At 39.0% G+C, this 13,507-nt stretch overlaps 1 protein-coding gene across 1 annotated transcript; it reads right to left on the reverse strand.

Annotated features, from left to right (window-relative positions):
* Positions 1–1,161: 1,161 nt before the first annotated feature.
* On the reverse strand, positions 1,162–12,373 carry LOC134301825 (serine/threonine-protein kinase pim-2-like). The gene is made up of 16 exons (XM_062986721.1): positions 12,189–12,373; positions 11,701–11,752; positions 10,686–10,786; positions 9,758–9,816; positions 8,665–8,745; positions 8,185–8,279; positions 7,624–7,744; positions 7,440–7,490; positions 7,011–7,091; positions 6,617–6,711; positions 5,935–5,985; positions 5,467–5,842; positions 5,195–5,371; positions 4,342–4,454; positions 2,198–2,507; positions 1,162–1,325 (listed from the first exon to the last, which is right to left on the reverse strand). The coding sequence occupies exons 1-15, from the start codon at positions 12,371–12,373 to the stop codon at positions 2,436–2,438; spliced, it is 1,710 nt and encodes a 569-aa protein (XP_062842791.1). The 3' UTR covers positions 1,162–1,325; positions 2,198–2,435.
* Between the last annotated feature and the right edge of the window lie 1,134 nt (positions 12,374–13,507).

Below are 13,507 nucleotides of genomic sequence, written 5' to 3' on the forward strand. Positions count from 1 at the left end.
TCACTAAGAACCTTTCTTTTACACTTATTTGGCATGGTCTGTAGTTGTATTTTGACTACACTTAATTTTTTGGTCGTTCTAGCACTGCTTTTGCCATTCATCTGGTTCTATAACAAGAGAATAGTGATGACTGCAGCAGTGGTTTTCATACTATTGCTCGTTAGGATAGGATTTGGGTCAGGTGATCACCTAATCAGCATCTCATTAAGTAGAATGAGGTGTGACTGTAAAGAAATTCTCTTCAGAATGGCTGCTGTACATGTGGAGATGCTGATTTAAGAAAAAACTGGATAAAAACTGGAGTGGTCTCTTATTTTTTTCCAGAGCTGTATATATATATGAATAATTATAGTGTAACGTGTGTGAATAATTGGATTGTTGGATTGTCTACACTGAAAGTTTTAGTGTACATCTAAACCCTGTTTTACGATACTGGTCACACTGTCTACACTGAGATGAGAGCATTCTGTGACGAGACTCAATGATAGGAGGTCACAGCTGGTCACCATCCGATCTGCCATGAATAACGGCCAGTGATAGCTCAGTGGTTAAGGTACTGGACTAGTAAACAGAAGGTTGCTGGTTCAAGCCCCGCCACCACCAAGTTGCCACTGTTGGGTCCCTGAGCAAGGCTCTAAAAACGTCTGCTAAATGCTGAAAATGTAAAAATGTAACGGGATAAACTTCCAAACTCCAGATAAAAAGCTTTAAGTGACATATCCAGGACGACCTGCAGATATAATTGCATCCAAAAAGGTGTTTTATAGGTACTGAGTAAAGGGTCTAAATATTTAATGTTTTTGATTTTCTCTTCATCATTATGGGTGCCAGTTCATTACAGGGCACACACACACACACACACACACACATACATACACACACACACACGGTAATTTTAAGTATCTCCAATTGGCTTCACTGCATGTATTTGGACTTTTGGGAGGAAACCGGAGCACCCGTAAGAAAACCCATGTAGACACAGGGAAAACATGCAATCTCCACAAAGAAATGACCCTGGCCGTCTAGCCGGGAAATCAAACCGGCCCTTTCTTGCTGTGAGGCAGCAGCGCTACCCAGATTTAGATTGTTATGGAACGTTTAATTCATGACGTCATTATGATTGACAAATCAGTTTTACCTAAAGTAATAACACACACACAATTACATAGTTCATGTCTTTATTATACAATGTGATTATTTACAGTCGAGCTTTTTACTGGTAGAACTAACATATATAACATATATCCTAAAGCTGCTGATAAGTTGCATAATGGTAAGAAGGTCTCCTCAGTCTCCTCAGCTTTCAAAGAGAGATGCTTGTTCACCTGCAAATAATAGTAAAAAAAAAAAAAAAAACAAGAAATACCATTATACACAATCCAGCCCAGTAAGTGTGGAAAATATTCATTTAAAGAAAATTTACTGTTACGGTATTTTTTTCATGTCCAGGAGATCCTGTGAATACTGATTTCAAAATATAAAAAAGCATTAAATGAATTACACCAGGCTGTGTTTTTAGTTATGTTTGTTTTTTATACATCACCTGACTTAATGCTTCTACATATGAGTACAGTGGAGTTTACAGTGATCGGTGAGCTGGATCCGATTCATCAAACCCATCGTACACCTGCTAACATCATACACACTACAACAAGATCTAGCTTTAAGTAGTCAAAGATCTATGTAGTACGACGGTGTATTAGAGCCACTGTAAAGAAAGTTTCAATTTCGAGATTAAAGTCGTGTGTTTCCTACGTATAGCAACCTCCATGTGTTGAAGGCTGCCCTTAGCGCTTGCATGCCGATCCAGGTACCGAGACCCGTGCTTTTCTGAACTGACAAAGCTTTTCTGAACTGCTTTTCCACTTAATTCTCATAATATTTCCACTTTATTCCCATAATATTTCCTCTTCATTCTCATAATATTTAGATTTTATTTTCATAATATTTCCACTTTATTCTCATAATATTTCCACTTTATTCTCATAATATTTCCACTTTTATCTCGAAATCGAAACTTATACGACTTTATTCTTGAAATCAAAACTTTTTTTGGTGTCCCTAATACACCGTCGTAATGTAGTATATGTATAATTTTAAGTAGATTTAGTCTTTACCCCTAAATCCAGCACTCATGTTTATCTGATTCTGTATAACAGGATCATATTGAACTGGTTCTTCTTAAACGCCTACTTACCTACTGCCAGTGTTCTTGAATCACATTCTGCGGTTAGATCTTCTTTTTTCCTGGTAAACTAGTAAAAGCTTTATTAGTTTCATTGTTTTTACTGTTACCTGCAACCTTAGGAATCCTGTACAATTATAAATCCTGTACAATTATAAATCCTGTACAATTATAAATCCTGTACAATTATAAATCCTGTACAATTACAAATCCTGTACAATTACAAATCCTGTACAAATAGAAGACAGTTTTATGAGACGTGGTGATTGTTATGACTGTTACTGCTCTGCTCACTCATCTGCGTCTCAGGATCTACATCTGTCTGTAAAATAAAGAAGACAAGAAGATAAAAATATCAACACAGAGGGTTATATACAGAAGCGTATTACTGCCACACAAATAAAAAAAAAAAGCCGTCAATATGTCGCTATAACAAGAAAAGGATCTCGTTAAAATGAGAAAAGTGCAGACATTTAAGATACTGTAGCTTGTAACCATGAAGATTCTCCATTAGGAATAGTGCAATGTCTAAGATATCTGACCGGTTTTCACGTCTATATAAAGACTGAGATTTAAGAATCCTTTGCAGTGATTGTGATATACAGTGGACTCTTGACTTACGAATTTAATTGGTTCTGAAGGGCTGTTCTTAAGTCAAAATGTTCATTAGTTAAACCATTTTTTTCCATAAGAAATAATTTTAATAGAATTAATCCATGCCAGACCTCCCAAACAACCCCCTTACCTAACCTTTCTAATGTCTTAAATGGTCTTTTTTGTTATAAATACAAGTATAGTTTTCCTTAAATCTTAAATTATAGAATAGATATTACTGTAATAAACAATAATAAACAACAATACACAGTAGTACTGTACATAAACACATCACATCACATTTCAGTACAGTACGTGTGCTGTACCATACACCATAATACATTTCCTTCTTTTATAAAAAATGTATCTACCAGAAACAACAATAACTCTCATATTTCTCTGTTATTTCCTTCTTTATTTCAATAGTGTTGTATTTTGTAGGTGTAATTGCACGAAAGAAAGAATACATTACTCAGCGATTTCCTTTTTCTCTCTCACTCACTGTCCCCGCTGTCTGATACACAGTGACAGCTACTGGCTTTCTGACCACTGCGCTTCCTCTGCACCTTCTTTGAGGCCATTTTAATATAGAATTTTACAAAATATAAAGAAAACACTGAAAAAAACACAGTCCGCTGTCCGAATGTTCACTCACTGTATATATACTGTAAATCAGTGGCGGCTGCTGGTCTTTCAAACAGGGGAAGCTCATTGGGACTGAAGCTCTAAGTGACAGCTGTCAATCAAATTGGGATTCAGCCTTTCGACTGATCCTCCAATCATCTTGCAGAAGCTCACCGTCCAGACCCGCCCACAGCTCCATTCACCCCCAGAGGCGCTCAGCGTCCGGGGGAGGGACAAACGTGGCATTTATCCAATGACCGACGAGTTTCGAAACAATGAAAAAAACCTCTCCCATGCAGCCCCATTGAAGTGAAGAGACGCTCAGCTTCTGCGGGCAAATGCATTGACGCCCCGGGAGTTAACAAAATCGAGTCAGTCGATTTGTGATAAGTAGCTGATTCTGAACGAACTCGTCTTCGAGATGAACGTGTTCTAACGCATTTGTAGTCAATGAAATGTTAACACAACTGTACATATTTGACCATTTAATTTTTGACATTTTAGGGGAAGCTCAGTCTTAGAGAAATCGCCACTGATAGAGAGAGAGAGAGAGACGGTCGGAGTCAACTTGTTCATGACGTCACGTGTTTTGTGAATTTCGGTTAGTAATACGAAATTTGTTCGTACGTTAAGTTGAAACAGATCGTTCGTAACCCGAAATGTTCGTATGGTAAACTGTTCGTAACTCAAGGTTCTACTGTACGTTGTTTTAACAGATCCTTTTCTCAATTATAACAACATACTGACGGCTTTTTTTTTCATCTGTGTGGCAGCAATACTGTACTTATACAGTAGAATGAAACGAATGCTTGATAAGTTTACATTTTAACATTGGAACCTGTACTTTTGTAATATTGTAATATAATCCCTGAGATCTAGGCAACATTACTGTAACGTCTCTTAGCTAATGATCTCTGTTTTATTTTATTTGGACTAACCTGGACTTGATATTCACGTTCCTTTTCAAACCACTCGTCCTGAAGGATCTCTTCAAGGCTTGGACGCTTACTGGGATTTTTCTGAAGGCATTTTTCAATCAGACTACTGCAGGCTGTGAGTGCAATAATAATTCAATTTGTTACTTTAACCCAGAAAATAATGTTAAAAAAATATTTCTTTGCATTTCTTAGTTTCTTGGGACTAAACCAACAACAAACAATGAATATTTTTACTAGTGCGCACAGTATTTTTAATAAGCCTCGACCAAACAGTTAAGATGATCACGAATATGATTTTTTTCATGGATGATTTGTGTAAGTTAACATATAGGTTTGAAAGTCGATACGGCCCAAACAAGATTTTTTAAATACAGCTAATTTGTACACAAGTATTTAGACTCAAATGGTTGAGCAGACAAATCAAGGGTTAATACATTTTCTGACATAGTATTGACTTTTGGGCGGTGCAGTGGCTCGGTGGGTAGCACTGTCATCTCACAGCAAGAAGGTCCTGGGTCCTTTCTGTGCAGTGAGTTTGCATGTTCTCCCCGTGTCTGTGTGGGTTTCCTCCGGGAGCTCCGGTTTCCTCCCACAGTCCAAAAACATGCAGTCAGGTTCATTGGAGACATTACCCTATAGGTGAATGTGTGTGTGTGTGTGTGTGTGTGCCCTGCGATGGACTGGCACCCTGTCCAGGGTGTTACTGTGTACCTTGCACCCATTGTCCAATTGGATAAGCAGTTAAAAAAGTGAAAGAGTGAGTATTGACTTATACTGCAAATTCAAAATATAGTTTGTGTGAATGTAAGAATATATATATTGTTATGTGAATATTTTGTAAATATTTTCTTACCCTTAGACACACCATGTTTAAAAAACAGACGCCCATCAACAATCTGCTTATTAGTCCGAAAAGGCAAGCGTCCACAAACCAACAGAAACAGCAATACACCTAGACTCCAGACGGCTGCAGGGCAGCCATGATATGCTTCATTTGTTATCCACTCAGGTGGAGCATGTAGCCTCGTTCCTACATGAACAGAGAAAAAACACTTAGAAATAAGTTTCTTCCCCTAAAACCGGTTTATCCTGTGCTGTAAACGTTCACCCTTAATGTGTACCTACCTGCAAATGTTTTGTAGGGAGTTTCCTTGAGAAGGTCACCGCAGCCGAAGTCTATCAGCTTGACCTCTAGAGTATCAGTGTTTATAAGGACGTTCTGAAGCTTGATGTCCCTATGTAAGACCCCACGATCATGGCAGTGACGTGTAGCCAGAACCACCTGCCACATGATGTGTCGAGCGAGCTCCATACTCAGTTTGTCTTTACTGATTATTAAGTGTAAGAGGTCTATGCAGGGAACGGGTCGCTCCAGAATCAGGATGTGTTGCTGAGGCGTGTCAAACCACTCCAGAAGCTTTAGCACGTGTGGACTGCAAGGCGGCCTGGACACCATCTGCATCAATGCCACCTCTACAGGAAGCGAGTCCGTCTCCTCGGGCTAATAGTAGAAGAGACGAGGCGAGTAAGAGTTTTAGAGTCGATAGATTTAACCTTAGATAAGCAGGCAGGTAAACTGAAAATGTCACTTACAATAGTGGTAAATCGTTGGTAGTGAGTCTTCGACACATATTTGATGGCAACCTATACACACAAGTAAAATATTAGTAGATTTTTAATACAAGTGTTATTGTAACGTACTCATCCTCACCAAACAAATCAAATCATGTCTTTTTTTTTCTTTATGCACTTTTCTCCCCTTTTTCTCCCTTTATAGCGCGTCCAATTGCCCGATTGCATCATGCTTCCTCTCCACCAATGCTGATCCCTGGCTCTGATTGAGGAGAACGAAGCTAACCCACGCCCCCTCTGACACGTGGGCAGCATGCCGTATGCATCTTATCACCTACACTTTGACGAGTGCAGTGCAGCTCAGCGGTGTGTACGGAGAGCGTAAACAACTCCATGAATCAGTGCTCATGTGTTCCAGAGTGCAGTCGTGGTTCAGTCCTGTATAAACCGATCAGAGCTTCCGAATTCAGATTTTGGGCAGAATTTCAGTTGTTCTTCTAATCCAAAGCAATAAATAAAAAAAAACTCTCTCTTGATTGGTTGTAGAGGTATAAGTGACAGTTTAGTGAACGAATTACCAGTTTTAGCTTTTTACCACGAAAGCCGAATAACCTTTATTATGTAAATGCACATATACTGTCAGAAGCTTGAAGAAGTTTGAAGATTGTATTGACATGATAAAAACAGTACATCTGATACTCACCTGCTTCCCATCTGCCTTACAAACTCCTTCATAGACCGAACCACAGCCTCCTTTTCCCAGCAGCTTTCCAGTGCTATACTGGCTGTCAAAACTCTCTGTGAATGATTTATTTGATAGAAGTTATGTTTAGTAAATAATATCATTTATATCAGGCAAAGATTCAGCTCTATATTACTAAAGCCTGTCAGCAATATATAACGTGTTAATATGTTAATATGACCAAAAGTCATGTTGGAACAAGATAGGGCTAAATAGGGTTAAAACATATGAATCATATTAGAGAATTGATAGCAATGATGTGCATGAAACACTAAACACACTTAATTATGAAACCTCACCAGTTTACCCACATGAAAGAAAATATGTAACCAAGATTAGTGGAGATTTGGCTGACCTTTGTGGTTCAGGTTGTTTAGGTTTGTGTTGGTGGTCGTTTCCTCTTGGCGTCCTTCATTGTCGATTTTTCCTTCAGCATCTTTAACACACACACCTTTTCTATTAGTATCAGCAATCATGTATTATATATACCAATTGCAAGTCATTGTCTAAGGGTTAAGCATGCAGTCAGTATTTCACTGCTAATATAACATATACACACCTACGCTTTGTAGGTCTCAAAAATATATTTTGCCAGTTAAAGACACTAAAGTCATCCTGGCTTATTGACTACATTTGTGTAAATGTAGAATTATTATTTAAAAATGTGAGAGAGGAGTTTAAATAAAGAAAAAAAAAACATTAACCCAAGCCCATAGAGAGCTGGGTATGTGAAAAACACCGGCATAATAGGTGATGCTGGTAGCATGGATCTTGCTGTACTTACCATTGTTCTCAACAGCAGCATCACAAATAACTTCTCCAAGACTGGCCATAGCTACATCGGTCAAAGTTTGAAAGGATGCAGGGTAAAAAGAAAGAAAAGCCAAAAAGTTAGATTTCTGATGCAGGAAACTTAGTTCTTAATAGTCTGCTCAGATTGTTGGACTGAAATGTGGTTTTGAAGGTACCTGGAGGATTAGATGTTGCTTGTGGTTGGTGGGAGTCTTCCAAGACCTCCAACTTCATTTCTCCATTCGATAAGATTTGAATGGAATTTGACTCCGAACGATTTTCGCACCCTTCTGATTTCTGTCAAACACATTAAACTAGTGTTAAATACTCACACACTCACTCACTTTACTTACTTACTTCACTCACTTATTACTTACTTAATATTTCTTCTGTACCTTGAGCTTATTTAAGTAATAATTTTGAACTGAGTCTTTTATTTACTTAACACTTTTTTTTCTATTGTACCTTGAGCTGTTGTAGTACTTGACTTTCCTTCTGGGATTAATAAAGTGATCTACAGTATCTATCTATCACTCACTTATCCGTTTATTTGTACCTTAAAGCTACAAATATCTTGACGAAGGGCGTTGAGTGTCAAAGATTTCGAGTTTAGGGGACATGGAGTTACAAGGTACTGCTGGATAACCTTTATTATGTGAATGCACATATACTGTCAGAAGCTTGAAGAAGTTTGAAGATTGTATTGACATGATAAAAACAGTACAGCTGATACTCACCTGCTTCCCATCTGCCTTACAAACTCCTTCATAGACCGAACCACAGCCTCCTTTTCCCAGCAGCTTTCCAGTGCTATACTGGCTGTCAAAACTCTCTGTGAATGATTTATTTGATAGAAGTTATGTTTAGTAAATAATATCATTTATATCAGGCAAAGATTCAGCTCTATATTACTAAAGCCTGTCAGCAATATATAACATGTTTATAGATGATAAAAGGTGTGGGGTTGGTTCTTCAGACATGCCAGCTGTACGACAAATGTATAAAAAATTGTATAAAAGAATGGATTGAATGCACTATATGACCAAAATTCATGTTGGAACAAGATAGGGCTAAACATGGTTAAAACATATGAATCATATTAGAGAATTGATAGCAATGATGTGCATGAAACACTAAACACACTCAATTATGAAACCTCACCAGTTTACCCACATGAAAGAAAATATGTAACAGGGATTAGTGGAGATGTGGCTGACCTTTGTGGTTCAGGTTGTTTAGGTTTGTGCTGGTGGTCATTTCCTCTTGGCGTCCTTCATTGTCGATTTTTCCTTTAGCATCTTTAACACACACACCTTTTCTATTAATATCAGCAATCATGTATTATAAATACCAATTACAAGTCATTGTCTAAGGGTTAAGCATGCAGTCTGTATTTCACTGCTAATATAACATATACACATCTACATGAACTTACCATTGTTCTCATCAGCAGCATCACAAATAACTTCTCCAAGACTGGCCATAGCTACATCGGTCAAAGATTGAAAGGATGCAGGGTTAAAAGAAAGAAAAGCCAAAAAGTTAGATTTCTGATGGAGGAAACTTAGTTCTTAATAGTCTGCTCAGATTGTTGGACTGAAATGTGGTTTTGAAGGTACCTGGAGGTTTAGATGATGCTTGTGGTTGGTGGGAGTCTTCCAAGACCTCCAACTTCATTTCTCCATTCGATACGATTTGAATGGAATTTGACTCCGAACGAACTTCGCACCCTTCTGATTTCTGTCAAACACATTAAACTAGTGTTAAATACTCACTCACTCACTCACTCACTTTACTTACTTACTTCACTCACTTATTATTTACTTAATATTTCTTCTGTACCTTGAGCTTATTTAATGAATAATCCTATTCACCTGTAGAACAATTCAGTGTCTACAATTAATCTGACTGCATGTTTTTGAACTGTGGGAGGAAACCGGAGCTCCCAGAGGAAACCCACATTGATACAGGGAGAACATGCAAACTCAGCACAGAAAGGAACCGGACCGCCCCGCCTGGGGATCGAACCCAGGACCTTCTCGCTGTGAGGCGACAGTGCTACAGATAACAACAGTGGCAAGAATAATATTCCCTTGCATGGAGCAAGACTTAATCTCAGACCCATCCTTCTTAGAGGCGTCTTTCTGGACATCTTTCTGGACATCTTTCTGGACATTATGTTATGCCATTTTTTATTCTTATATAATTATAATTATTTACCATATTTGTGTAAATCTAAAAGTTGTGTGTATGTTGAATTAAAAAAATGTACCTCAGTCTCTTCTGTTCTTTCAATATGAGCCACATTACGAATGGCTTCAATCCAAGCCTGTCTGCTCGCCTCTGAATCGGCCTGAAACGTACGACTCCTGGACACACGTAGTGATATAAGCGTATCATCTAGAATGCAAACTTACATATTAACACTAACAGATAACACATACTGTACCTGAGATACCTCTAATGGTTACGTCATGTTTAGATAAGTGGGATAGCTCAAATGCTGCATAAACACGTCTGCATATTACACAAAAACGCAGCAGACTAGACGGGTGGGTGGAAAGGGTGTTGGACAGTTTAAGCAGAGCCCCGGTGTTGCTACTGTGGTGCTATATGGCAGCTCCATGACATTACATCAGTTCACAAGTTCAGGGCAAACAGTCATGGACAATTTTGTATCTCCAATTCACCTCACTTGTATGTCTTTGGACTGTGGGAGGAGACCGGAGCTCCCGGAGGAAACCCATGCAGCCACAGGGAGAACATGCAAACTCCCTACAGAAAGGACCCGGACCGCTCCACCTGAGGATCGAACTCAGGAGCTACCAAAAGCTACTTTCTCGCTGTAAGCGACTACCTTGAGCTAGCTTAAAAGGTCAGTTAAGGTACTGGACTATTAATCAAAAGTTAGCTGGTTTAAGCCCCATTACTGCCAGATTGCTACTGTTGGGCCCTTGAGCAAGGCCTCTAACTTTCAATTGCTTAGACAGCATACTGTCACAGTACTGTAAGCCGTTTTGAATAAAAATAAAAGCGTCTGCTAAATGCAGATAACGTAAACGTGAAACGCTTTGTTTGATTTACTTGGTCTGGGTTGGTTTAGCTGCTCTCACAGCCACCCTGACAAGCTTAAACCGGCTTTTTTGACTTACTATATCTTCCACAGCTAGGGAAAGCTGATTTATAAATAACAGAATATAATAAAGTTTAATTATGATTATTTTAAAACTGGACTTACTTTGTTGGTGAAACCACCTGAAAACAGAAGCGGCGCCTGACGTCCTCACAGCATTGGACTGAACACAGCTGCAGATCTTCCATCAGAACTGTGAGGTTACGCTGGGAAAAAACACATCAGATTGGAAGTCAAGTCAGTAAAATCAAGTACAGGTGAAACAAGCAGCAAAAATGTTTGTTTGTTAGGATTTTAACGTCATGTTTCCAATTCATCTCACTTGTCTTTGTACTCTAGGGGAAACCGGAGCTCCCAGAGGAAACCCACACAAACACAGGGAGAACATACAAACTCCACACAGAATGAACCCGTACCGCCCCACCTGGGGATCGAACCCAGGACATTCTTGCTGTGAGGCGTCAGTGCTACCCACTGAGCCACCGTGCCGCCCCCAGCAAAGATGTTCTCTGCACATCCGGCATGATCAGTGTGTGTTGTGTAGGTGCTTTTCAGTCGCCTTTTACCATTTTGACCAGCACACCAACGTGATTTTCTGGTTGCATCACAGCCCAGCCCAGAATTCAGTTACTATTGTAATGTACACTCACTCATTATGAGGATAATAAGCTCTCTCCTAATCACATCCCCACCCTAACCCTCCACCTGAATAACGTATGATTGTAGTCCAGTATGAATGGGTATTTCACAGAGGCTTGGTGGGTAGCACTGTCGCCTCATAGCAAGAAGGTCCTGGGTGCGATCCCCAGGGTGGTCCGGGTCCTTTCTGTGTGGAGGGTCCTTTGCATGTTCTCCTCGTGTCTGTGTGGGTTACCTTTGGGAGCTCTGGTTTTCTCCCACAGTCCAAAGACGTGCAAGTGAGGTGAATTGGAGATACTAAATTGTCCATGACTGTGTTTGATATTAAACTTGTGAACTGATGAATCTTGTGTAACCACTAACTACCGTTCCTGTCATTAATGTAACCAAAGTGTGTAAAACATGACGTTATAATCCTAATAAATAAATAAACAAAGCCCCAGGAGAGCTGATCTCAGTGTAGAACTGCCATGTGACTAACCTTAAACCTTTTCTCGTACAACAGCTGATTATTCTGGATAATAAACATCCGCCTGCAGAGAAAAACACAGAAATAAAACATTTTTTATTATTATTTTATTGTTTTAAGTGCATTTGATAGTTTTTATTGTGTGAAGTTGGTTTAAAGCTTTAAATAGATTTGATCAGTTCTAATCCATGCCTGTATAAAATGATTAAAGAGGAATTAAACAGTCTTTATAAACCGTTCAGGCATGACATGACCCAGTCGTCTAGCCATTACAATTTGGCCCTCAAACTGTCAAACTCGCTCAAATTTTCCTGCTTCTAACATCACTGTTAAGGATAAAATGTTCACTTGCTGCCTAATATATCCCACCCACTAACAGGTGCTGAGATGAAGAGATAATCAGTGTTATTCACTTCACCTGTCAGTGGTCATAATGTTATGCCTAGTCAGTGTATATACGAAATATTACAGCCCAGCACATGATTTAGCTCTCCACAAACCTCTTCCATGTTTTAAACACACTGCTGCTCTTCTTATACAGAAATCCCTCCATGAGGATCCTGTTCTCCACACCCAGGTCGTCCTCCTGTCTCCCCTCATCGTTCGAATCGTCCTGAGAAAAAGTTTGAGGAGGAGCACCGCAAAATATCAAACACAAGAACCTCTGCATCACAGGAGAAGCCATCGTGAGTGAGGAGTGGAGACAGTGAAGCTTCACTAAATACAGAATGCTCTTCCACTGGAGCTCACATCCACTGTGATGTCAGAGTGATGTCACAATGCCGGAACATTGCAGAGCGCCTTTCACTGTAGGCTTGAGTTTAGCATTACTATATATGGAAACTACTCCACACATGTACCTGCATTCAATAACAACCCCAAATCAGAAAGAGTTGGGACAGCATGGAAAAAGCAAATAATAAATTACATTTACTTTGACTTTTATATAACTGCAGATTGTATGAACCATAATATTTCATGTTTTGTCAGGTCAACTTCATTTCACTTGTTAATATATATCCATTCCTTCATTTCTGGCTTTTCTTATTCCAAAAAAAAGTTGGGACAGTAAAGCATTTACCACTTTGTAATTTCACCATTCCTTTTCACAACACTTAAAAGACGTTTTGGCACCGAGAAGACCAAGTGATTTAGTGTTTCAGCTTTTATTTTGTCCCATTCTTCCTGCAAACTGACACATTATGTACACTAACAAAGCCAAAGTAAATACAACCCCAAATCAGAAAGAGTTGGGACAGCATGGAAAATGCAAATAATAAAAAAAAAACACAGAGTTTCTTACATTTACTTTGACTTTAATTTGATTGCAGACAGGATGAACCTGAGATATTTCATGTTTTATCTGCTCAACTTCATTTCATTTATTAATAAACATCCATTCCTGCATTTCAGATCTGCAACACATTCTAAAAAAAAGTTGGGACGGTAAAGCATTTACCACTCTGTAATGTTTGTTTGTTTATTTATTAGGATTTTAATGTCATGTTTTACACTTTGGTTACATTCATGACAAAAACGGCAGTTACACATTACACAAGGTTCATCAGTTCACAAGGTTATATCAAACACAAACATGGACAGTTCACCTCACTTGCATGTTTTTGGACTGTAAGAGGAAACCGGAGCACCCAGAGGAAACCCACACAAACATGGGGAGAACATGCACAGAAACTCCACACAGAAAGGACCCGGACCGCCCCACCTGGGGATCGAACCCATTACCTTCTTACCGAGCCACCCAAATATATAAATAAAAACACACAAATCACAGAAAAGGCAACTACATGTGCCAAAAACG

Source organism: Trichomycterus rosablanca, chromosome 2 (assembly GCF_030014385.1).
Source record: "Trichomycterus rosablanca isolate fTriRos1 chromosome 2, fTriRos1.hap1, whole genome shotgun sequence".
In the NCBI taxonomy this organism is placed as follows: Eukaryota; Metazoa; Chordata; class Actinopteri; order Siluriformes; family Trichomycteridae; genus Trichomycterus; species Trichomycterus rosablanca.